The sequence below is a fragment of the Mugil cephalus genome, chromosome 13 (assembly GCF_022458985.1).
Source record: "Mugil cephalus isolate CIBA_MC_2020 chromosome 13, CIBA_Mcephalus_1.1, whole genome shotgun sequence".
NCBI classification, from domain to species: Eukaryota; Metazoa; Chordata; class Actinopteri; order Mugiliformes; family Mugilidae; genus Mugil; species Mugil cephalus.
The window spans coordinates 12,031,686-12,057,190 of NC_061782.1; the positions used below are offsets into that span (position 1 = coordinate 12,031,686).

General features: G+C 45.0%; 1 protein-coding gene across 27 annotated transcripts in view; it reads left to right on the forward strand.

Moving 5' to 3' along the window:
- The window catches only part of dst (dystonin), a 95,329-nt gene that overhangs the window by 60,232 nt on the left and 9,592 nt on the right, over positions 1–25,505 (forward strand). For 22 of the 27 annotated variants that reach the window (XM_047603878.1, XM_047603884.1, XM_047603880.1 and 19 more), the window contains 38 exons: positions 89–245; positions 715–841; positions 1,021–1,071; positions 2,063–2,298; positions 2,459–2,588; positions 2,962–3,161; positions 3,250–3,748; positions 4,049–5,517; positions 12,022–12,183; positions 12,337–12,507; positions 12,773–12,939; positions 13,355–13,514; positions 13,712–14,038; positions 14,199–14,283; positions 14,633–14,874; positions 14,986–15,192; positions 15,282–15,401; positions 15,517–15,624; positions 15,717–15,935; positions 16,024–16,227; positions 16,427–16,658; positions 17,038–17,264; positions 17,348–17,470; positions 17,568–17,669; positions 18,137–18,238; positions 18,528–18,701; positions 18,965–19,120; positions 19,210–19,407; positions 19,912–20,040; positions 20,551–20,721; positions 21,798–21,953; positions 22,360–22,566; positions 22,800–22,919; positions 23,474–23,643; positions 23,769–23,928; positions 24,374–24,568; positions 24,654–24,782; positions 25,143–25,286. In XM_047603878.1, coding sequence (XP_047459834.1) covers positions 89–245; positions 715–841; positions 1,021–1,071; positions 2,063–2,298; positions 2,459–2,588; positions 2,962–3,161; positions 3,250–3,748; positions 4,049–5,517; positions 12,022–12,183; positions 12,337–12,507; positions 12,773–12,939; positions 13,355–13,514; positions 13,712–14,038; positions 14,199–14,283; positions 14,633–14,874; positions 14,986–15,192; positions 15,282–15,401; positions 15,517–15,624; positions 15,717–15,935; positions 16,024–16,227; positions 16,427–16,658; positions 17,038–17,264; positions 17,348–17,470; positions 17,568–17,669; positions 18,137–18,238; positions 18,528–18,701; positions 18,965–19,120; positions 19,210–19,407; positions 19,912–20,040; positions 20,551–20,721; positions 21,798–21,953; positions 22,360–22,566; positions 22,800–22,919; positions 23,474–23,643; positions 23,769–23,928; positions 24,374–24,568; positions 24,654–24,782; positions 25,143–25,286 — 7,936 coding nt within the window. The remainder of the gene's footprint in view (positions 1–88; positions 246–714; positions 842–1,020; positions 1,072–2,062; positions 2,299–2,458; positions 2,589–2,961; positions 3,162–3,249; positions 3,749–4,048; positions 5,518–12,021; positions 12,184–12,336; positions 12,508–12,772; positions 12,940–13,354; positions 13,515–13,711; positions 14,039–14,198; positions 14,284–14,632; positions 14,875–14,985; positions 15,193–15,281; positions 15,402–15,516; positions 15,625–15,716; positions 15,936–16,023; positions 16,228–16,426; positions 16,659–17,037; positions 17,265–17,347; positions 17,471–17,567; positions 17,670–18,136; positions 18,239–18,527; positions 18,702–18,964; positions 19,121–19,209; positions 19,408–19,911; positions 20,041–20,550; positions 20,722–21,797; positions 21,954–22,359; positions 22,567–22,799; positions 22,920–23,473; positions 23,644–23,768; positions 23,929–24,373; positions 24,569–24,653; positions 24,783–25,142; positions 25,287–25,505) is intronic. The other 5 variants (XM_047603894.1, XM_047603899.1, XM_047603905.1 and 2 more) reach the window with 2 other exon arrangements.

Genomic DNA, 25,505 nt, shown 5'->3' on the forward strand with positions numbered 1-25,505 from the left:
ATTAATTCCACTTTTAAGAATTAATGAAATGTCCCTTTTGCTCAGCATCTGTGTTTGTATAATGTAACGTCTGCAATATCTGCTATAGGGAAGAAGAGCTGTCATCCTGTCAGGACCAGTTGGGAGAGTTCAGATCTGCAGCCAGCGCTCTCACCAAGTGGCTGGAGGAGACCAATGAAAAAGTACCGGCGGGTCAGCCAAGCAGCAGCAAGGAAAGTCTGGAGAAGGACCTGCAGACGGTCAACGTGAGTCATGAGATGAAAATACAGTATATTGCAGAGACAGCGCCGTTCCTATATATGTTTTTATCCAATTGCACTTGAAGTGCACCGGAGCAGAGGTCATTCATTGATGTTAAACTTTTACGTTTGACGCATCAGTTCGGAGTTCATGTCCTTTGCAGTAAGTGTGTTTTAATAGATAATAGTGCATTCCTCCCTAAACTCCTCACTATTTCTGCTTCCTCTGCCAGCTAGTGACAGATGAGTGGAAACTGTTTATAGAGAACAGGTCTAGGGGTGAAACGCTATGTGAGGCTACTTTCTTAGCGGTATGTTGCAGAAAATATCACAGAGGTACAAAAAAGAAAGAGAAAAAAAAGTTCAAGTTTCTCAGATTTTACTTTGTCAACATCAGTTAATTCCAGTTGTCGTATCTCCTGTGCTGCTATGTACATATATATATAATTTATCCATCTGTTTAATGTTTCACCAGGGATTGTTAGATGAATGGACTTCCAAAGGCCCCGCTGTCCAAGACTTGAACAGTAAAGGATCAGCACTCTGCAGCCTGATCACTTCACTTACATCCCCTGCCAAGACAAAGACCCCGAACAAGTCAGGTAAATGTCAGCACACTTATTCTCAAGTATTTTAGTGGAATGAGAAGCATGGTGTCTGGATTCTCTTTCGAGTACCGTATAATCACTAACTATTAAGGATCATGGATCTTGTGCCAACAGTTTTTTCATCAGTCTCCTTGTTCTTTACACAAGCTTTGTCTCATGTGTCTTTGCATCAGCTCTTACTAATGGTGGTGGTCCAGCAAGCCATGCCTACCTAACCAATAAAGGTAATCACGTGTATGTGTGTGGATGCTGCTTTAAGAGATGTGCTGTTTGTGGTGTGCTGCGCTGCTATCGCTGTTGTCGGGCTTCGAGACATTAGTAAGTTTGTGGTGGGTCTGCGCCAAATACATAGCAAAAATAAATAAACTCTGAAACTCACTGTGACGCTACGCTCAGATCATGAGTTTTAAAGTTTCACGATCAAAGGAAGTAAAGCCGAGCGCGGACAAATAGAGTTTTGAAGTCCTAAACTATATTTAAACCGTAATGCGTCACACATTTGTGGAGTGACTGCACAGATATTATTCTCTCTACTCTCCGAATTTACTACACAACAAGATTTAAAAATAACAGTGACTACAGGAAGTTATTGAACTTTCCAGAGAGTGCAGTCAAGGAGCAACGCTCCATCTCGAAACAGAGACTGTGGTGCAAACACGTACTAAAGCTCCATGGTACATTCCAATGAGAAAAAAAAAACAAAATCTAAATTATTCCACAAGTTTGGATGAGATACTGCTTGTAGAGATGCAGACATGAATTGTCTGTTCTTCAGCGGGAGTGAGCTCTTGCATAATTTTCCTCCACCCTATTAAAGGTCCAAACATCCATTTTTGCACAGGGAGGACATACGATGAGATCAGAAGTTCCCTAGGACTCACATTTTTACAATATCGTAAACATGTTTTATTTTTTTTTCTGCAATGCTGCAAAAAGTATGAAGGAGTAGTATCAGCCCCCCCTCTTACAAAAATGCGCGGAGGTACATCGAGGCAGACGTAAGGAAGTGATTGTTTGAGCTTAGATGCCAAAACACACAACCACAAATCCTTAAATTTCATTTGCAGGGATTTGGTGACACTGTCCTCAGTCGTACTCAGAATTTACCGCACCACAAAGCTAATATATTACGAGTGTCTAGCTTTTACCATGATCTCTTTATGTTTATAATATCCTGCAAATGAAACTTGATAGAGTTATTTTTCACGTCCTCAGAGCTGATGGTAATTCAGCAGAACATGTCATCCACCAATGAGGGCTACGCTAACCTCGGGGAAACACTGAAGAGTCGAGCAGGACAGCTGAGCGGTTTGGTGCAGGAGGTGAAAGAGGCCCAGAAGGAGACGGAGGATATGATGACATGGCTGAAGGACATGAAAAAGACTGCAGCATCCTGGAACAATGCAGCCACAGAGAAGGATTCAGTCAAGACACAGCTTGATCAGCAGAAGGTACAAAAGCGTTGTTGTTCACGAAGCAGAGTGTTACATTTGATTATGTTTTAAAAGTGCATGAGGTCTTCATTGACTTGGTTCTTCGTGAATGAGATAGTCATATGATACTCTTTTGGGAAATCACAGGCTATTTAGCATTCGTGATTTGTTCTTGTAGGTATTTGAAGATGGCATGAAACAAAAGCAGGAGCAGCTCCAGAAGCTCAGAGAGAAGCTTCTCAACTTGATAAAGGCTCATCCAAACTCCCCCGAGGCAGCAAAATGGAAGCAGATGCTGACAGAAATAGGTATGCACTAAGGTGTTGGCTCCAGATGGCCAAGGGTAATTTATGTCACTGAAACTGTCAGTAGTATGTTGAGTCCCACAGAAGGAAAATGTATCTCATTATGGCTCATTATGGCTCCTCTGAGTAGAGGTTTCTGTGAAAAATTAGATCAGCTTAAATCCTGGTGTTATCTAAAACTGTACCGCACACGCTGTAACAGAACATGAGTCTATCTTGGTACTGATCTCTGCTGCACTAGTTAAATTAACACATTTGCGGGGCCAAGTACTGCACAGTGTGAGGTTTGTTAGGATAACAGTGGGACAGAGGGCAGGAAAGGTGCTGTTGTGCTGACTAATGCAATCTGGTGTGATTGTCCTGGCCTCCTGTTCAGATGCTGCTTGGGCAGAAATCAGCGACTCTGTAGAGGAGAGGAAGCAGCATCTGGAGCAGTCCAGCAAGAATCTGGACATCTTCCAAACAAACGAACTGCAGCTGGGCCAGTGGCTTTCAGAGAAAGAGCTGATGATGAGTGTCCTTGGGCCCCTCTCAATAGACCCAAACATGCTTAAAATGCAGAAGCAACAAGTGCAGGTATGCATGTTGTTGATGGGAATATTTTTTAATAAATTGCTTACACATTCAGATTTTTCTTGACTGGTTTTCTTCTCCGGTCCTGTAGATCCTTCAGAATGAGTTCAAGAGCCGCAAACCTCAATATGAGGAACTTGAAGAAGCGGCCTCGGCCATCCTGAGCTCATCCAGTGACGAGGACCCTTCAAGTGGAAAGCTGGTGAGGGAGCAGTTTGCTGCAGTCACCCAGAAGTGGCAAGGCCTCACAGGACAGCTGGACCAGCGAGACAGCCTCATCGACCAGGCAGTGGTGAAGACTGGGCAGTTTCAGGAGTTACTGAGGAGTCTCAGTCACACTACCGCTGAGCTGGAGAATCAGCTCACAAACCATCATGGCCACAGCACCCATCCCGATGCTGTGAAGAGGCAGCTGGAGGACGTACACAACTTCTCAGCTCAGCTGAGAGAGGAAAGGAAGAAGCTGAAGGAGGCTGAGACCATCAATGCAGAGCTCACAGCAATGGTCACGGAGGACTATCTCAAAGCAGACCTAGCCAGGCAGCTGGAGAGTGTCAGCAAACCTTTCAAACAGCTGGAGGAGAAAGCAGGTTGGTATTTTAACTTAACTTAATAATGTAGTGTTGTAATGTTTGGAAAGAACATTCTGTTTGTATTGAGTCACTGCAGCTACAGCTTCCCACCTGGATAAATTGTTGTTAGTAAAACTTGTGTTGTTGTGATTTTTTTTTTTTTGTGAACTACTTTATTTCTGGCATTGAACTGAATAGAGTGAATTAGAAAACTCATCTGCAGCAATATTCTCAGTTGTTGGTTCCACTTCATGCACGCAGTAGAGTAAGCGGTATTGCAGCATTTTACTTGCTAATTTTCATATTTCTCTGTTGTAGCAAAACGGATCGAACAGTTGAACTCAACCTTTGCCAGCTCTCAGCAGTTCCATCAGACCTCCAAAGACTTCCAGTCATGGCTGGGTGAGAAGCTGCAGGATCAATCTCAGCCCAAGTCGGTCTCTGCCAAAGCAGACATTCTGCAACAAACACTGGAGGAACACAGCAAACTTGGGAAGGCTCTCAGTGAACATGAGGAAGCTTATAATACAATCATTGCAGAAGGGGAGATGCTTCTGCACAACACTGATGGTGCAGAAAAGTTGGCGCTACAAGGGCAACTCACAGCCCTCACTTCCAACTGGGAGGAAGTGAAGAAGAGTTCTGCAGAGCAGGCTGACAACCTCCAAACAGCTCTGCAGAGATCTATGAAGTACCAAGAGCATGCAGAGAAGTTAAGCTCTTGGATTCAGGAGTGTGAGGCCAGTGCAGACCGAGTGAAACCCACCATTGACCCTGTCAATCTGGAAAGCTCAATTTCCCAAGTTAAAGCTCTCCAGAAGGATGTTGACAAGCACAGAGGGTTGGTGGAGCAGCTCAACACAGCGGCAGATAGTCTCCTTGAGGTGGCCAATGCAGACACTGAAGCTATAAAAGAAGAGAAGGCTAGCATAGGCAAAAAAGTAGACAATATAGTGGAAGGTCTACAGAGCAAAAGGGAGTCCCTGGAGAAGCTCTCACATACAGTTAAGGAATTTAATGATGCCTACAAAGAGGCAAAGGGTCAACTTGAGGGAGCTAAGAAGCAGGTGGATGCCTATGAGTCACAGGGAGTGCAAGCACACAGCAACAAGAACTTAACCAACATGAAAGCCCAACATAAGAGTTTAGAGGGAGTGCAGAACCAATTAGAGCACATGAAGGCCTTGGCTAAGGATCTTGTGGTGGACGTTCCAGATGCTGAAGGAGTGACAGACCTCTTACTGCAGGCTGACAGTGTGGAAAAAGACTACACCAACCTTAACAAGAAACTAGAGGAGACATGCCAAGAATTGGAGGGTAAACTGCAAGGTATTGGACAGTTCCAAAACAGCATCCGTGAGATGTTCACCAATTTCACAGAGCTGGACGATGAGCTGGACAACATGTCTCCTGTGGATCTTGACTTGGCCACTCTTAAAGAGCAACAAGACAGCATTCAGAGTTTTGTGGCCAAGCTGCGAGAGCTGATGGCTAACACGGCCAACGCTGGAGACAGCTGCAAGAAGATGCTAGAGACCGAGTCCTCACCTGACCTGTTAGGTCTGAAGAGAGATCTGGACACTCTGAGTAAGCAATGCGGCAAACTGTTAGACCGAGCCAAAGGCAGAGAGGACCAGGTCCAGAGTACCCTCACCAAGCTGGAGGAACTGTACGGTAAACTCCATCATGTGGAAGAGAAACTCTGCAGAGCGGTGGATAAGGAAGCATCCCAGGAGGCGGTCGGCATGGAGACAGATGTCATCAACCAACAGCTGGAGGCCTTTAAGGTATGCTGACCCGAATGCGATGTTAGTTTTCAAAAGCGAAACAGATGTTTGATTGTGCATTTATTAAGTCACATCAACATGCACCACATGGCAGTGCAATGTTAGCAGCTTGTTCCTCATTACATTTATACCTGTTTGCTCTGGGCTCTCATGGGTATGAGGTGCTACAGTAGTGAACTGATAATTGTTCCAAAGGGACACCTCTCCTTTAGTTTGTGGCAAAGATTAGTGGTGAACCTGTGATGACAACTACAGTTTTAGGCCATATAGTAAATGTTAATGCATTTAAATCACAATATATGAAGTTGTAACATGCGTACCTTGTGTATTTGTAGAATTAAGGTTAATTTTCTCTTGCATTCAATATAACAAGACAACCCCTCTACATGTAACTAAAATATTAAAATAATTACATGTGGAATTAGAGAGATTAACAATATTTTTCTTCCCATTATTGACTCTGGAGACTCTAGAAACACTGAACCAGATTTCTTTTTTTCCCTCTACTAAAATATAATAAAAGTATATGATTCAAGCATAAAAATATAAGTAGTCCAGTGGATTAAGTGTCTCCTCTGCTTTTCTCGCAGTTTCTGGGAAAAGCTGCTCTTGTTTTATATAAACCACGTAACCTAAAAGCTGCTAACGTCCTCCTAAAACTTAACAAACCCACAAATATCACATTTTAGATACTATCTATCCACAAAATGCTTCATAGGACCAGGTTACCAGCGGGGTCTTCACTAACCCCGCTTTCCCTCTACATACGTGGCAGTCCTCTGGGGAATACTGGTGCATTCGGGGCATCTGGTGTTAACAAAAGTGGCTGGGGTCCATGTGTAGTGACGGGGCAAGAGGGAAGGACCGTCGCAGCCAGGTGGTGGCCAGCAGGCCGTCACTTGATTCAAAAATGAACCCGAGCCTGTATCCTGATCTCTTAACTTTGATAGTGAAGATGTTAATTATAAAACCTTCAATAGATACAAGTCGTACATTTTTTTTTCTGTGTCCGTTAGTGTTATAAGAGTATTTTTTTAGGATTTTGCATATTGTATAATGGATTTCAGGATTAAACATTCATGTTTTATACCTGCAAATATATTGTAACATTATAGTCATACCATCCAGTTCCTTAATTGTTCTAATTGTTCTTTTCAGTTCTTCTTTCAATGCCTATTGTCTGTAAAAGCATGGGGGTCTTTATCAGTTAAGGGTGAAACAGGGGATAGCCATTAGCATGGCAGATGCAAAACATTTTAAAGCTCCTAAATTCCTGCAGAGGTTTCCAAAAGAGGATTAACCTATATTCAGAGGTGACATTATGAAACCCTTCTTACTTTATAGTATAGTGAAACAATGTAAACAGCTGTGTATAGGCAAATGACATAGATCTGTCCTTAAATGTGGGTCAAGGGATTTTTGTCAATTAATAGAGCGCCGCACACATGTACTGTAGGAGAGCTGGGTCTGAACCTCCTGTTGAGATGCTCAGATTAAAAATATCATCGGGTTAGAAAGCGGCAGGGGGGGGTTAGCAAGGTGTCAGCTCGCTGTTTGGAGTTTGGTTTAAAGGCCATGCGGGGTAACTATTAAAGAGGTGATTGATTCAGATTGTTGCTAAGCAGCATTGTCCTGGTGAGTGTCTTCGTCTCGTCTTTGTCCTGTCAACGCTCTGGGTTGAGAGGGCATACGCCGGTTCAGCTGCTGGCGGAAAATCCTCTTTGTACTCATTTATAGCAATACGTAGCATCAGGAGGAGAATTATCTCAAATCAGTATTTGATCTTGAGTTTTTTATTTAGCTGCAGCATAAAAGCATTAAATGATTCGGTCAGATTCTGTTTTATAGTCGGTGAATCAGATTATTTTTACGTTAGCTAAGTGGGCCTTATTGGCAGCTAGTGAGAAAGAAATAAACAGAGAAAGACAGCGCTTGGATTCATCTCTTTCTCGTGCTGTTACCTTTTTTGGTCAGGTTTTGAATTGCCCGACTTTGTGTGTTTATGTGTGTTGTTCTCATGGTAGCCCTGAGGTCCCTGGTGTGTTGTTATACGTTGAGGTGTGACTTAAAGGTTAGGCTAAGTGACTCAACACTACTGGGGGTTGGCGTGGGCGTCCTTTCTCGATCCTCAGACATTACATCAGCGTCTCTGTTCCTAAAGAATTTTCATCTTCTGAATCATACCGTAGCTGCTCCGTCTCATTGAAGGTGAAGTGTCACCGGCCCCACATAGTGCTGCTAACTCGCTGACACATGGTGGTGACGTGTTTTCCTCACAGTGAAACATGAAACTTCTATGGTGCCGGTAAAAGCAGGACATTGCTGTGAGGGGATTATGTTGACGTTTTTACTCATCAAAGGTTTCTAGTCTCTGTTTCCAACGCTGACCTAAATCTTAAGCGTCAAATACATGACAGAAGACCAGTTTGAAAACAGTGCTCTGTGCGCTCAACACTTTGACGTGCAGCAAAGTCATTAAAGCCTTTTAAGAAGCCGCCAAATAAGATGTTGTTTAAGGCATCTTGATTTTTTTTTGCTGACCTCATCTTTAAATGATTGGTTTGCATGAGAACAATTGAACCGATCGTAACAAGTGTTGCATGGTCCACTGGTAGAAAATGACTCATCTGGGGGTTTCATTATTGGCTAATCGTTTATGTCATTATTAAAGATAATGTGTGTTTCTGTCTGTCCGCCTTTTGTCCTTTTATCAACTAAAGTCTTGGAAAACTGTGATGACATATTTAACTAATATCTGATTGCTGCATAAATCTGTAATTCCTGACTGTATACGGGAAAAAAAAACAAGATCGTGTTATTACGACCACACGAATGAATCTGTTACCCAGGCATCTCTCCTCACAGTTTTGCAAATACAAAAGTCCATTCATTAATAATGCAAGTTTTTGTTTCCTCATCTAAATTCGCCTTGGTTGGTGTTGACGTGTTCGCAAAATCTCCTCCGTTCCTGGTTGTTTTTGTGAGTGGTGCTATCGAAAGAGCTTTAATCGGCCGTTTGACCTTTGGACTCCTCAACTTTTAGCCCTCGGCGCTTAAATGTAATGCAGCAATTTACGAAACGTGTTGAATTCGTGACAGTGGGAGCCAGGATGAGTGCTGGAAAAGAATCCATTCATTCAAAAGGCTGAACATTTTAAGTAGTATCCAGATTTCAGTGGCCAAACCTCCCCTCTCTTAACTCGTTATTTATCTCTGCCAGCGTCCTCTTTCCATCTCCTCTCATGCGAGCAGGACTGGACAAAGAAGTTGCGGTCGTTCATTTCCTTACCCCGGCCACAGTGATGCAGAATCCAGGAAACAAAAATGAATTCCTTTCATTATCTCCTCTATCATTCCTCTCTTTTCCTATCCGTCTCACTGGACATAAAAGCCCCTTCATGCACTTGGCAGAGCCGTCGGTGTTAAATTACCTGGGACCTGTGCCTCCCTCGGCATTCCACAGTAATTAAGAATATCTGCAGGGTTCACAGCAACCGTCCACGAGACGAGAGAGGACAAAGGGGGAAAAAAGGAAAAATGTGTATCTGTTTCAGCGTGGTGTGATGTCATCAGAGTGAGAGCTGCCACTGCCTGCTGGTTTAGTTTTTTTTTCTTCTTTTTTTTTTTTTCTGTGTGTGTGTCTGAATTAGAAAAGCTGGTGCGCACTGCTTTCCCCTCCCCGTTCCCTCAGTCACTGAAAGAGAAAAGAAGAGTGACTGTGTCAGGATGCAGAAGATGGCTTAGAAGTGAAGTCATATGGGCCATGCAGACATAAGGAGGAATTAGAAAAGGGGGAGCGGAGGAGGGTGTGTGGGTGTGGGGGGTGGGGTGTGGGGAGGGGGGTCATATGTCCACCAATCAACATGTGCCGGAGCGGCTCTGAGCACAAATGGAGTTGTGGCAGATGTTGTCTGAATAATGAGCGGGGGCGGGGCATGTAACCTTCTGCCAGGAGGGTGTCTGTCAGTGCGTCGGGAGCGATGGGAGAGGAAGGGCAGTCTTTTTTGTTTATCTAGGAGTACCAGCTCTCTCCGCGACTGCCCCGAGGTTTCTTGCCGAGCCTGCTGGATTATTTGTCTGTGGATATTTTCACTTTGCACTGAAGCGTGTACTCCTCGCTCGCATGGATGCTGCGAGGATTTCAGGGAAAAAGAAGCACTTTGGATCAGAGGAATACTGATTTAAGTTTTGGCAATGCATGAAGAAGAGCCCACAGGAATATTCTTTTGGACAGAAGACTGCATTGAAAACCAGGATTCCAAATATGGACTATGAAGCTGTTACAGAGCCCTAGCATTTCTTTGTTAAATGTATTTTTTTTACATATTTGTTACTCATCTAGATCAGCTTTATTCTGTTTTAAATTTTTAAAGACAAACAATTGTATGTTTGATTTTTTAAAAACCAGGAAATGTTTAATATTCAGCTGTTGACTTATCATTTAAGAGGGGAGAGACGCTGTCATTGTTTTGCACACTGTTGCTTCTCATTTATGTTGTGCTCCTTTTCAAATTGCCCCGCGTGCACTGAAGCAACCCCTACCTCAAGGGATTTCACTACATCCTTAATCTTCTCTTTGTCGTGAGCAGTGACACTTGTTTTTAGCATGGGCAAACCACTGAGCAGACCAGATTGCCTCAGACAAAACCCTTCCTGTGTGGGGAAGGGGGAGGAGGAGGACCTGAACATCGATGACTGCTATGTGCCCCAGAGATCCATTTATGACACCGTCCGGCTCAACGAGCAGATAGACTCGGGCTCTAAAGGCAGCCTTTCATCCCGCCACTTCACGGGCACGTTACCTTACACTCACCGTACGCTAGACCTCAGCAGCCTGTGTGGAAATGGAGTTCTCTCTGCTTCCAGTTCCTTCGAGCTCCGCACTAGAAAACCCGCCGTGCTGGACGAGCGTGCGGTTTTTGATGGACTTAAGCTCAACGGGAACGTAGTCAGGGTGGCTGATACGGTGCTGCCAAAGTCACGTCTGCAGGGAGGAGAGAAGAAGGACCATCCCCACCATCGGCGGTCGTGGCGGACTTTTGCCCCCACTAATTTGGGCGAGTACGCGAGCCGCAGCGGAACGTTGTGCTCTGGGAGCGCGGAGAGGCCTGGCCTGATCAACGGCAGGAGGGGACAGAGCATGACCAGCTCGCTGACATCTGAAGAGGACTCAGGTCTGTACAGCCCCACTGTGGAGAGGGAGCGACGCGCCCATAGATCCCACAAAAGAACAGGCCCCGGTACGAGGAGCCTCTCATCTTCAGAGGCCATGCATATGTCCGGGGACCTGAAAGCAGTGCGATCACTCAGCTCGGGGCAGGAGGACTTTCCTTTCTCCCCGGCGAGGGACAACCGCTCTCTTTACCACAGTGGCAGCCTGGTTCAGGATCCCCGGCAGACAGAATCTGGTGTGGTGATGCTTAATGAAAAGGAGACCCTGAGCAATGGAGAGTATAAATACTCCACAGGGAGGCTGTCTTCGGGGTCAGCCTCCAGGACTCAGAATGACAGCTCCGGCTGGCGCTCCAGGACGTTAACAGACTACGATGAGCTATCCACTGCCGAGCTGTTGGAAGATGTGTCACCTCATGACGACTGCGAGCTGGTCAGTGTGGTGGTGACGCAGCCTGAGACTTATGGAAACTCTCTAACGGTACCCACAGACAGCTGCCGGCAAGAGAACCCATGTACTGTGCAACAAGGAGCGTCCAAGTACAACATGGAGGAGCTGGAGGAGTTTCTACAATCACTGGAAGCCTGCCTGCCTAAAAATTTGCAGACATTCCAACACGCAGGGGAGCAGGAGATCGAGGCCTTGCTGAATGCCATTGCCGCATGCCCAGAAATGGACGCTATGGGTTATTTCTCCCCGCAGGTGCCCAAAAATAGCCTCTCCCTCTGTTTCCAAGTTTTTCCCCATCAGCCGGTCCAGCACATGTTCCTCTAGATGATGCATCTTTTTATGAGTTTTTTTTTTTTTTTCTCCTCACTGGCTGCTAGATTGGTGTATTTCTTACATATCTGGGTAGCTGAGAAAAATTTAATTCACCTATCATTAAATGAGAGTGCGTGATTGTGCACAGCTGTGGTTTAACTGTTAAGTCTGCTTCTCTAGAAGCTGCTGACTGCTTAGAGAGTTGTTTATGTCAGCTGGATTTTTAACGCTGAACCTGAGCTGATGATGTGGCAGTACCGTCTGTGGGCATGGAAAGGAAATGAATAACTTCCTGGCACCACCGTGACTTTTTTTTTTTCCTCCCCATAAAAATCTGGATCCGATCATCCAATCTAATTCTTTTATTTTGTACCTTTTGAAGTATTTTAAGATTCGTTTGGGTGGTGATCTCTGGACGACAGAGACATATTATAGATGTAACTGAAGCGTGAACAAACATTCCCAAGTAACAATATCTTAGCTTCCTAGTGAGACCTTGTAATTACCTGAGACCTTGTAATTTCAGCACTTATGAAATGTTCTTTCTGATTTCTCCCATTTCTCTTTAGTCTTTCCAGAAAGAGGACATTGATCCACTGCAGGCTCAGCTTCAAGACATCAACTCCCTCGGGCAGGGCCTCATCCAGAACGCTGCTAAAGGCACCAGCACTAAGAAGCTTGAGGATGACCTGGAGGGCGTCAACTCAAACTGGAATACCCTCAATAAAAAGGTTATTTGTTATGTAGTACTGGTCTGACTGGCTAATGTTTGCTTTTGAATTTGTGAAAATATAAAAGCAGTGTAATTTGTCATAGCGCTATAGCGGGATAGTTTCGGTTAGCGCTGAAACAGGCAACATTTATATTTGCCGTGTCATCCACAGCTCGCCGAACGTTCGGCCCAGCTGCATGAAGCCCTGTTGCATTGTGGGAGGTTCCAGGATGCTCTGGAGTCCCTTCTCAGCTGGCTGACTGACACAGAGGAGCTCGTGGCCAATCAGAAGCCTCCGTCTGCGGAGTTCAAAGTGGTGAAGGCCCAGATACAAGAGCAGAAAGTAAGCCGGCATCACGTGGGACAAATACATAAACATACAAGGAACACGCCACCACTATTTTAGTCTGAGCGCTTTAACACTAGAAAATCCACACAGCACCGGCCATCCATCTCATTTAATTGACTCGCATTGTTAAACACGAGCGTCGCACACAAAGCCCTCTGTTTAATGGACACTTAATTTGTGCGGGTCAGATTTACTGTTCTTCAAAACGAAGCTGTGCAAAGGCGCCCAATAACTCTCCTCCTTTGTTTGCCTTTGACAGCTCTTGCAGAGACTGCTGGACGACCGAAGGCCGACAGTGGAGCTGATAAAAAGGGAAGCAGGGAAGGTCTCGGAACTGGCAGAGTCTGTGGATAAGGAGAAGGTTGTAAAAGAGATTGAGTGCCTGGGGCAGAGGTGGGACGCCCTGCTCAAGAAAGCCGAAAACAGGTTCGCATAAACACCTGTAATGTAAAGCACACGCTTGAATGCCAGGCTGTAGGGTTCAGTATCTGTAATGAAACATTTAAAAATGTTTTCTATTGAATTGGATTTTTACTTTTGACTTTAGTGTTTATGGAACAACCACTTGGTTAAGTTACTCTAAAGTTATGGCTTATTTATAGGATATAATACAATTGTGAGCTTAGAAAGTTTTGTAGATAGATTTCATCTAGCTGTTCCCTCAATTGAGGGACACTCTACAATACAATTTACAGTACAAACACATTTTAGATTGTTCTTTTAAAGATGAGCGGTGCATGGAAATTGAGTTGGTGGTCCACTTGTAACTATGTCCATTTAAAACAGACGACTTTATGTTGTTCCTAATCCACTGTTATAAATACCTTCCTGAATGTGGCAGGCAAAAACAACTAGAGAGCATCTTAGTGGTCACTCAGCAGTTCCACGAGACTCTGGAGCCTCTGAGCGAGTGGCTCGCAGCCACAGAGAAGCACCTAACCCACTCTGAGCCAACTGGCACCGAGACGTCTAAGCTGGAAGAGCAAATCTCCCAGCATAAGGTAAAAGCCGTCATTATACACCTTTTTCCATGTTTTTTTCACATTTGTTTTAAGTCAGTTATAATCATCCGAATTCAGTTTCTTTGAGTTTCCCATTCCACTTTTACGTTAATTTTTTTCATCTTTTTTTGTGTTACGTGTGTGTTTTCTGTTTGTGTCACATTTCGTTGGTCCCTTTCCCACCCTCCCGTGGTCAGGCCTTAGAGGAGGAGATTATGAATCACAGTAAGGACCTGTTTCAGGCCGTCAGCCTCGGTCAAATGCTCAAAACTGTGAGCTCAGTGGACGATAAGGAGTTCGTCCAGTCCAAACTGGACGCCACTCAGGCCAGTTACATAGAGCTCCAGGAGAGATGCAGGAGGAAAGCTGAGATGCTGCAGCAAGCGCTGGCTAACGCCCAGCTGTTCGGGGAGGACGAAGTGGCCCTCATGAACTGGCTTGCGGAGGTGGACGCGCGGCTGAGTGAGGTGTCCGTGGAGGACTACAAAATAGATGTTCTTGAGAAGCAGCTGGCGGAACAAAGGGTACACAGTCCTCCTCCTCAGGCCAGACGTTATGTTGTCCTTTCATTTAAGTTGCATCAATCATGTTTCAGTTTATTTAAGTGACTTGTTTCGTTAACTTTTGTTTACACTGGAGCGCGTCTTGTCACTCTGAGTGACTCTCTGAGGTTTTTCTTTTCAGGCACTGCAAAGTGACATTGACTTGAGGAAGAAGAACGTTGAACAGGCCGTCTCTAATGGGTTGGAGCTACTGAAGCAAACAACAGGCATGTGTATTACTGTCTCATGACAAGGGGCGAAAACTGTTCTACAAACACGTCTGTCTATGACATCCTTTTCTTTTTCTTGATCCAGTGTCAGTGACACAGTTTGTTGAGATGAAGTTTTATTTATTTACCACCAGCAGCTTGTAAGGTTAGCTTGCCACACAAACATAAAACAGGGGAAACAGCAGCCAGACTCTGTGTAATCGTATCAGAATCCACCTACCAGTCCCTGGGTAAATCTCGCTAATTAAAACATCAACTTCCTTTCGCCCTTGTTCGGTTGCCAAACAACCACTGAAGACTCCAGGATGCCCCATCATTTATTTAATAATTTACGTTCTATTTATAGGTGACGAGGTGGTCGTCATCCAAGGAAAGCTGGACGGGATAAAAACGAAGTACGCCGAGATAAACTCGATGAGCGACGGGGTTCTGAAGACACTGGAGCGAGTTTTGAGTCTCTCTTCGAAGGTGCAGCACACTCATGAGGACCTGAGCTCCTGGCTGAAGAGAGTGGAGGCTGAGATGAGCAGTTTCGCCGATCAGGAGCCAGTCGGCGAGCAGCTCGTTCACGCGCAAAACCGACAGAAGGTGAGGATCTCATCTGCATCAGATGTTTGCATGTGCAAATGGAGAAATAAATACCTGTTGTAGAAAGTTCTCAACATCTTCTTTTCATTATTCTCATGGGATCTCGTTCAGGCCTTGCTGAAAGACACCAAAGACCAAAAACCAGTGATGGACAAGCTGAATGAGCTGAGCAGTTCTCTCCTGGACCTGATTCCCTGGCACACTCGCGAGAGCCTGGACAAGCTGGTGACTGAAGATAACGAGCGGTACAAAGCCGTCTGTGACACCATCACCCAGCAGGTCGACAAGATCAATGCCGACATTCTCAAATCACAGCAGGTAAACCAGAGATGTTATCGCACATCTTTTCATCATGCTGCATTCCTTCTTTCGTGTAGTTTAATGCTCCGATCTTTAATTCTGTCCAGTTTGAACAAGCTACAGACTCTGAACTCTCCTGGTTGACGGAAGCTGAGAAGAAGTTGCTGTCAATGGGCGACATCAAGCTGGAGCCGGACCAAACCACAGCCCAGCTGCAAGCACAGAAGGTAAGCGTGGGTGTACATGCATGTGTATGGGCTGAGGCAGTCCTCCATTTAAACAAAGCACTGTAAACACAGAAGTTTGTTTTGTAAGCCCAAACTCACTGGACTGGTTTTACAGATTTTCTCCATGGACATCATGAGGCACAAGGATGCCGTGGATGAGATCGTAAAAACAGGAAAGGCCATCATAAGCAGCAAAAAGCCAGAGGAGAAAGAAGTCTTGAAGGTAAAAAAAAAAAAAACACTGAAAATAGATTTTAAATACATTCATTAAGAACATGATCTTACGATAAAAGCTCCTTCTTGGTTTTCAATCAGGCCAAGACCCAGACCCTCTTGGAGAAGTATGGCATCGTGAGTCAGCTGAATTCGGAGCGCTCTCTGCAGCTTGAGCGAGCCCAGTCTCTGGCTTCCCAGTTCTGGGAGACCTATGAGGAGCTGTGTCCATGGCTTCAGGAAACCATAAGCACCTTCAGCCAGCTGCCTCCACCTGCCATCGAGTACGAGACCCTCAGGCAGCAGCAGGAGGAGCTCAGGGTAAGAAGTCAGGACGAGCAGCATAGGCTCTTTGCACTTTGATTCAGTTGAAGGGAAATTAAAACTGAAAGTATCATGTCCTCTGCAGCAAATGCGAGAACTGATTGCTGAGCACAAGCCTCATATTGACAAGATGAATAAGACTGGACCACAGTTGCTGGAACTCAGCCCAGCGGAAGGAGTTCCCATCAGAGAGAAGTACACAATTACGGACCAACTCTACACGCAACTCAAGGCTGATGTCAAGCAGAGAGCTGCCACTTTGGATGAAGCCATCTCCAAATCCACTCAGGTGAGGGCCAGTCGGGTTTTCTAAGATTTCAAGGAAAGTTTTTAAGACGTATTTCTGCCGCTGGTAATGAGATTGTTATACTGTCACTGCTTTTATTTTATTTTTTTGTAGTTTGAAATACATTGTCCTGCTATAAAAGCCATGACTACTGTATGAACCATAAACACAAACCAAAGTGTCTCCTCTCTTCGCCCTCCAGTTCCACGATAAAATTGACCCCATGCTGGAATCCCTGGAACGGATCGCAGAGCGTCTGCGCCAGCCGCCGTCCATCTCAGTGGAGGTGGACAAGATCAGGGAGCAGATCACTGAAAATAAAGTCGTCTCCATGGACTTGGAGAAGCTACAGCCCTCTTACGACACACTGAAACAACGGGGCGAAGAGATGATCGCGCGGTCCGAGGGCGCGGACAAGGACATATCTGCCAAAGGTGCTTGCTGCATCGCCGTATCTGTTTGATTTTGGTTCTTTTCTAAGCCAATTTTTTATTAAATTAAACGAAGAAATAATTTTTTTTTATTGGAACAATCTGACAAAAAATGTTGGAGGCCACTGGCAGGCTAGGCTTTTACCATGCCAGGTCATAAGGATAATCAGAGGATCATAAAAGCTCAACAGCACACAGATATATGAACAGAAATATTCAATAAACACAATAATTATACAGATTTTCCCTCAAGTTTAGCACAGAATCAAGAACAAAATTATCAATTTTTTTTATATTTAAACCTGTCGGTGTGCACATTTTTTTTTTTTTTTTAGAATTGCCTTGTATTTCTAATAATAATATTTTTTTTTCTATATACAAGCTGTGCAAGACAAGCTGGACCACATGGTGTTCCTGTGGAGCGACATCCAGGCCTTGCTGGAGGAGCGGGAGGCGAAGCTGCTGGATGTGATGGACCTGGCAGACAAGTTCTGGTGTGACCACTGCGCTCTCATCGTCACCATCAAAGACAGCCAGGACCTGCTGAGGGAGCTGGAGGAGCCCGGAGTCGACCCCTCGGTCGTCAAGCAGCAGCAGGAATTTGTGGAGGTACACAGACCCCTCGGATGAAATCACAGACTCAAGAGCGATGGAGGATTTATTTATTTATTAAATGATTTTCTTTTCTACAGGGATTTAAGGAGGAGATTGATGGGCTGCAGGAGGAGCTCGATGTGGTCCGAAACCAGGGTGCAGAGCTCATGAATGCCTGCGGGGAACCTGATAAACCAGTGATAAAGAAAAGTCTTGATGAGGTAGTAAATAACATTAAAAACCATTTTCATGAAGACGTTCTTCTGCTTTTAGAGCCTTCATACAGCATTACGCTAAAATGTCTTATTATATTTCCAGGTGAATTCAGCGTGGGAGAATCTCAATAAGACCTGGAAGGAGAGGGTAGAGAGACTGGAAGAAGCCATGCAAGCAGCGGTGCAGTTTCAAGATGGCCTTCAGGTACCTATAACACTGCTTTAAGGATGACTTTAAGGGGGAAACAGCCAGCTTATAAGGCCTTCAGATAATAAAAAAAAAAGCTCAACAACAGCAGCTGTGTCGCATGATACAACATTTTACGAGGGCCCTATTCATTTTGAAGCAATAAACACCGACCACGGTTGTGTTATATTTGGCTCAAACTTTACCTCACGTGTTGTAAAATTCATTTAAGATCTTTTCGCTGTGGGGGGAGTCTTCAGCACGGCTGGTTTAATTTAAGTTTTAGTATTTTTTGTTTTCTTAAGGCGATAGTGTATGATTTCAGTTGTTTTTTTTTTTCTTTTTCTACATTTACCCAATTTGTCACAGACCTACTGTAACTGCAAGATTTAGTGCATAACGTGACACCAAATGTGAAACACAACTCCCCCGTGCTCTGAGCTTTGTTTTCTTTCGCTAACAATGGTTTCCCACCTTGTTCACAGGGTATGTTTGACTGGGTGGACATTCTGGAAGGCAAACTGGATTCAATGTCACCTGTAGGCACCGACCTGGAAACTGTCAAGCAGCAGATTGGAGAACTTAAGGTACGGTCTGGGACTTTTGTGCAGAACATTATTGCCATTTTATGGGCTGAAAGTGCGTAGCGATGATTCAGTCTTTAACTTAGAGCTGCTGGTTCAAACACTGGCTGAGTTTATGTTGAGCGCTTGAGTATTAGTCGTTCTGTTTTGTGCAGGTACAAAAGCACTTTAAAAACTTTGATGTGCTATAAGACAGATCTTTTCCAGCGCACACAAAGATGCTATTGTCTGTAGGACTCTCGTGTTTCTGTTGACTGAATGGGTGTACCACTGCTTATGCTGTTTTTTTTAGGAGTTCAAAGGAGAATCTTACCAGCTACAGATTGAGATGGAGCGTCTGAACCACCAGGCAGGCCTCTTGCTGAAGAAGGTGACAGAGGAGTCCGATCGCAGCGCCATCCAGGAGCCGATGTCTGAGCTCAAGATGCTCTGGGACAGCCTGGACGAGAAGATCATCAGCCGGCAGGTGGGAAAGGGGAAAAAAATAGATCTAAAGTTTCAGTGTAAAATCTAAATTCAATCGGAGATACTTACATCTAAATAAGAAGATGTAGCCTTCCAGTGTAGATAGCTAGATTTTGTAGTTGTGCATATATCCTGTTGTAATGTAACTCTTTGAATCATATATACAGCCACCAGCGTCCTACACAGACTGTGGAGTGTGTTGTGTGCATGTCAAGTGCTTTCGCCCTATACAATATCTAATGGTTTAATCTGTCATTAATCTAGCACAAACTGGAAGGAGGCCTTCTGGCTCTGGGCCAGTTCCAGCATGCACTGGATGAGCTCCTGGCCTGGATGAGCCACACCGAGGAACTGCTCAACGAGCAGAGAAAGGCCGCAGGAGACCCCAAAGCCATCGAGATAGAACTCGCCAAGCACCACGTACGCAAACTTCTCCTTTTTTTTTTCTTAGTATCTTAATATCCCTACATGCGACATCTTCTTATGTCTCACTTCTTTTGTCTCCACAGGTCCTCCAGATAGATGTGCTGGCTCACAAGTCAACCATCGAGACGGTGAACAAGGCTGGCAATGAGCTGGTGGCGTCCAGCGCTGGAGAGGAAGCCTCCAGCCTGCAGAGCAAGCTGGAGAATCTGAACCAGAGGTGGAAAGCCATCCTTGAGAAGACGGAGCAGAGGAAGCAACAGCTGGAAAGCTCTCTGATTCAGGTGTGAAAAAATATATTTTCAAAGCAAGCTGATTAAAAAAAAAGAAAAAGAAAAGCTCATATTTGTTGTTTGGTTACCCGGGTTTCCAAGAGGAGCAAGTATGTTAAAAGTCGTAAAGGTCTGTTGGGAGTCTGTTACTATCGCTTCCCCTTCCTCATTTGTTTTGCATCCTGTGGAGCTTCTGACATTTGGGGCAGTTATTTGACATGAGAGCGAGAAGCTGAAATAGCTTCGATTTTCATTTAATGTGCTGCAGGTATTTTTCGAATTTAAGGCTTGTTTTGCTACCAACCAAATCTAAAACACAACCTAAAGGAAAAAACAATTGTGAATCACTCTATTGTTTCCACTCACACTCACTAATTCATTATGAACCAGCGTTTTCGGTAGCCAAATGAATCCACGGAATTAATAACTCAGACATCCTCACGGCCGAGTGGTGGGTTGCTAACAATGAGTGTGTGTGACACCTTTTGTCCTGACTCAGGTTGTATTGTGTTGCAGGCCCAAGGTTTCCATGGTGAGATAGAAGATATGCAGCAATGGCTGAAAGACACAGAACGTCAGCTGTTGGCATCAAAGGCTGTGGGAGGCTTACCAGACACGGCCCGGGAGCAGCTTAACGCCCATCTGGTATGTGTTTAACAATATGAAAGGCTGCGTGCAGATGGCAGGCTTGCGAGGAGGGTGACTGTGTCTTTTCTGTGTTTTTATCTGAAGTGTGAAAATTAAATGATGCTGCAGAATGCGCTACTTGCGGGAGAAGACAAAAAGCCCCTTAAGTGTTTCAAATCGATTAAGCCACATCTTGACTATAATGAATTTAGGAATGTTTTCCTTCTTTGTTTTCCTTTTCTGTAATGGAGACACTCTCGCAGCGAGCTCTCCCCAAACATTTCACTGACTTGAAAGCAATAACTTTTATCAAATTAGTAACATCATACTGTTTAAATGTTTGCGGGAAACCTCCGAGAGCCTCAGCGTGCCTCATTCCTTCACCATTTTTGGACTGAATTTGGAAAAGCCACTGAGAAAGTCATCACATTCGAACACTACATCACCACAAACTGTCTTCAGCTGTAATTACGTTGAAAACTATCACTCTCCTTATGCCGGTATGTGTATTTTTTTGTTATTTTACAGGAGTTGTGCTCTGCCTTTGAGACGAAGGAGGAGCTGTATCAGGAGTTGTTGAACAAGGGTCACCAGCTGCTCGCAATAACGCCCGAGGGTCCGGACAGCAACACGGAGCAGGACCTCGGCAACCTGAAGGACAAATGGGAAGCGGTGCAGGCAAAGGTCTCCGAACGCAAGGTGGGTGGGGGTGGGGGGGGGTCGCTGAATGGCTTTCACTTCTCCTCGCTTAATGACTCACCACTTCGGGTTTAGAGCCCAGTGAGGCATCGCTGACACACACTTGAGCCGTGACTCTGCAGTTGAAAGCCTCTATAATCCCAGTGCTGAAAATAAATGGTGTAGGGGACGGAGCACTGGCAGGGACACACAGGATGCGGTTACGCCGTGGATCACAGCAGTCAAGTGGAACAACGGCGGTCTCATGTGTTTCCACAGCGAAAATTTGACAAGTTTGTAAAATAAATAATGGAGCTAAACGAGCATTCGGGCCAAAATAAACACTCATCAGTCACGGCATTGTTCTGTGAAAATTTTTTATTTACGACGTCGGCCCCTCGGAGCAGCATTTTCTCACTTTGGTTGCTACGATAAATAAACAGCATCATTCTCGGTGACAGAGAGATAAATCTCCTCCTCCATATCTGGAGTGAGAGATGCCTCTATCATCTCCAGATATGGAGCTCCCCATTCTGGCTCTTTCAATCTTTGCCTCAACATTTTGCTTCCTATTAATTTTGGCCCCGGTCCCAGGAATGCAGCCTGATGGCCAAGATCTCTGCTGCGGTGTGTTACTAGTGTAGCCCAGCGGGCCGAGCGTATCTTTAAAGCTGATTTAGTCTACTGGTTATTAAAGAAAGAGCAGTTCCATATTTAGCAGGACACTCGACATGACCCACAATGCACGAGAAAAACAGATTGTTAATAATGTCATTACCACAGCGTCGGGATGAGCGTGAGCTATCAGCCTTTGCTTTGGCGAACGGATGTTTTCCAGTGATGGAGTCAATGTGGATGTCTCTGTTACTCAATTAAAACCTCATCATTGCCTTTCTGCCTCACCATCACCCACTCCAGAGATGGTAGCTTCCTCTGTTTAAATACTATGTTTGGCGCAACTGGTCTAATTGGGTTCCCCCCCCCCCATCTTTAGCTTGCACTGTAGCAAGTAAACAGAGTCTTTGCGCAGCAGCGAGTGAAGTGATGACCGAAAATCATACGGATTCACTGCATTTCTACGCGCTTTGTCTCCACAGGTGAAACTGGAGGAAGCTCTAACGCTGGCCACAGATTTCCACAACTCTCTGCAGGACTTCATCAACTGGCTGACCCAAGCGGAGCAGACACTGAACATGGCTTCCCCCGCCTCGCTCATCCTGGAGACCATCATGTTTCAGATTGATGAGCATAAGGTAATATGCGGGCACGGCCTCCAGAGTGAAATGAAAGGCGGTTTCATTTCGGTGCCGGCGCGTAATTGCTTCACGTCTTCCTGGAATAAAACTGAGACATTAAAGCCTTTTCATCCAACTTTGCTTTTATCCAGCCACTCTGGTAATGTCTGTAAAAATTATTAGTATGATATACAAAATTGATGCAGTAGTTTCCTAATTCGCCGTTCTGCCTCCGGGCCAACGATGACTTAATGGCATCTGTTTTTTTCATTCTGAGCGCTTGTAATTAACACATGAATCACATGAATGAGGTTATACCTCTACAGTTGAGTGAAAGCCTTTAATTTCCCTTTGATGTTATAATGCCTAACTTAAATCTCCCTCCCTCCCTCCCTCCCTCCTGCGCCGGACTGCGTTTGCGCAGATGTTTGTGACTGAGGTGAACTCCCACAGAGAGCACATTATTGAACTGGACAAGACTGGGACACATCTGAAGTACTTCAGCCAGAAACAGGATGTGGTCCTCATCAAGAACCTGCTGCTCAGCGTGCAAGGCCGATGGGAGAAGGTGGTGCAGAGGTCTGTTGAGCGAGGTCGCCTCCTTGACGACGCCAGAAAGAGGGCGAAACAGGTACCGTTTTGTGCACAATTCTATTGAGTTTGAGGCATGCTTTCGCTGCAATCAGGACTTCTTTTTTTTTTTTTTTTCAATTCTCTTTGGAAAGCTTTCAATAATATAATAAGCCTGTTTCATATTCTGTCTGCAGTCCTCTAAACATTAAACAGAACTCTGCGATAAATCAAGTGAAATCACGCTCTCATGAAAAAGCTTTAAACTGTTTGTGTCTTAATATCTTTCATTAGTTCCACGAAACGTTCAACAAACTAATGGAGTGGCTGGATGAATCGGAGAAGGCCCTGGACTCTGAAGTGGAAATTGCCAATGATCCAGATAAAATCAAGATGCAGCTGGCGCAGCACAAGGTGACTGAGGGCTGTTTCATCACGGTTTACTGGAGGGAAAATATGGCAGCCGTAGTAGCCAGGAACCTTTGACAGCATCGACGGGTGAAATGGCATTCATTAAGCAGCTCCGGCAATTTAATCCCCCGTGTTTAATGTGAAATGTATGAGAGCTGGAATTTCCAAGAGTAAAATCTATTTATGGAAATTACAGTATCTACAGAATGCATTAGTCGTGCATTCGCTTGCTTCTCCCTTGTTGTGTTTGCGGTGTTATGTGGGGAGATTGTGCTAATCCTATCATAATCCCAGCCTGGTCCAAATGTATCAGGGCTGGCCTTGCTTTTGGATACTCTTAATCTGAGTGGAGCAGTGACTGTTGGGGTCTGACCCCACAGTTTTGTTTCCGTCTCCGAGTACCGTCTTCTTAATCACAAAATGCACACACATGCGCGGATTAGGATACTGTTGAACATGCCATAAGAAGAAAATCTCTCGAGAAGCTCCTCCGTTGCCGTGCAAAGCGATCCATTTTAACCCGACCACTGCTGATAACGTTTCTTATTCGCGCGCAGGAGTTTCAGAAAGCCGTGGGCAGCAAACACTCCGTGTACGACACCACCACGCGCACAGGCCGCGCCCTGAAAGACAAGACCTCCCTTCAGGACGACAACCAGAAGCTGGACGACATGCTGAGCGAGCTGAGGGACAAATGGGACACCGTTTGTGGCAAGTCGGTAGAGAGGTGAGGACACATCTTTCCTCGTTTCTGCGCTGTGTCTTATCCCGCGCGCCCTCCGGCAGGACTTTTGTTTGCAATGCTTCTCAACACCTCTTCATTCACCGTGATTGATTGGTTCTTTCCTGCAGACAAAACAAACTGGAGGAGGCTCTGCTGTTCTCCGGCCAGTTTACGGACGCTCTCCAGGCTCTCATTGACTGGCTGTACCGAGTGGAACCTCAGCTGGCTGAGGACCAGCCCGTACATGGAGACATAGACCTGGTTCTCAACTTGATAGACAACCACAAGGTAGAAAACAGCTCCAGACCAAAGAACACAGTGTTCCACCTTAGCAGATATCTTAGCTTGACTCAGATGTTTGTGGCAGACCTCAGGGACAAGTATAACTTTCTACCGCTTTGACGTCGGCTTTTCCCTTTCATCAGGGCCTGTTTCTAATCACAATAGAACACAAACTGCACTTACACTGCATTCCACGTTACAATGGGTAGCATTGTAAAGCCTTTTCATTGAGAGTCCTTGTACTTTGAAGTTTTCTGTCAAGTCAGGACAAAACCATGCTGGTGTATTTGCTCATTTCAAAAGTCATTATTCATTTTATTTGAACATTTCCACTAACATTGTTGTCAGCCTAACTTATACAGCAATTTAGTAAATGGCAGCAGTTTTTTAAAGCGAGATTATATCCTTGTTCATTGGTCTGATGTCGTCATCCGTTGTCTGGTTGCTGCAGGTTTTCCAGAAGGAGCTGGGGAAGCGGACGGTAAGCGTCCAGGCCCTCAAACGTTCAGCCAGGGAGCTGATCGACAGCAGCCACGACGACTCGTCCTGGGTCAAAGTCCAGATGCAGGAGCTGAGCACCCGCTGGGAGACGGTGTGCAACCTCTCCGTGTCCAAGCAGGCCCGTCTGGAGCAGGCCCTGTGCCAGGTACCGTGGAGTCCCTGCAGTCACGAGATAGAAGGTAAAGTCACACTCCCTGCGAGCCCCACTGATCTGTGTCCTCTGGCTGCAGGCTGAGGAGTTTCACTCGACTGTACACATCCTGCTGGAGTGGCTAGCCGAGGCCGAGCAGAGTTTGCGTTTCCATGGCAGCCTGCCTGACGATGAGGAGGCTCTGCGTGCTCTTATCGAACAACACAAGGCAAGAAATGCAAATATTTGGAAGGGATTTATTTAAGCAAAGGTTTTATTTCAATAATGCATTTTGATGAAGTAATAAAATATGCCCGCATTCTTCTTTGATTAAGCCTTTTGAGTAAACAGTTAAGAGCCTGACTCTGTAATGTTCTTGTCACCTTGTCAGCTTCTACGCCAAAAACACGATACTGTAGATACTTCCGTAACCATGATTTCATCAGGTCAAAATAACTCTGCCTTACTCCGATATTGAGACAAGCGTGAGGATTGTTGCATTATTATGTTTGCTTAAGATAATCCAGATTTAAACTAATTTTTCCATTCGACTTTTCTTTTCTTTTCTTTTCTTGTTTTTTTTTTATAGGACTTCATGAAAAAGCTGGAGGAAAAGCGAGTGGCTCTAAATAAAGCAACCGGTATGGGGGAGGCCATTCTTAGCATCTGCCATCCAGACTCCATCACGACCATCAAACACTGGAACACCATCATTAAAGCCAGGTTTGAAGAGGTCAGTCCACAGCTGCATATATACCTACAGGATATTTTATATTTGATTTCATGCTTCAACCTTCAATGAAGATTTGTAAGTAAAACTGGGGCATCAAGCATTAAGAATTGTTGAACCTTCCCTCTGTCTTTGTGTTGATTAAAGTTAGCAACAAAACACTTACTTTAGTGAGACATTGCTTCCTAAACCACATAGCTGTAAGATATGACTAACCTGTGC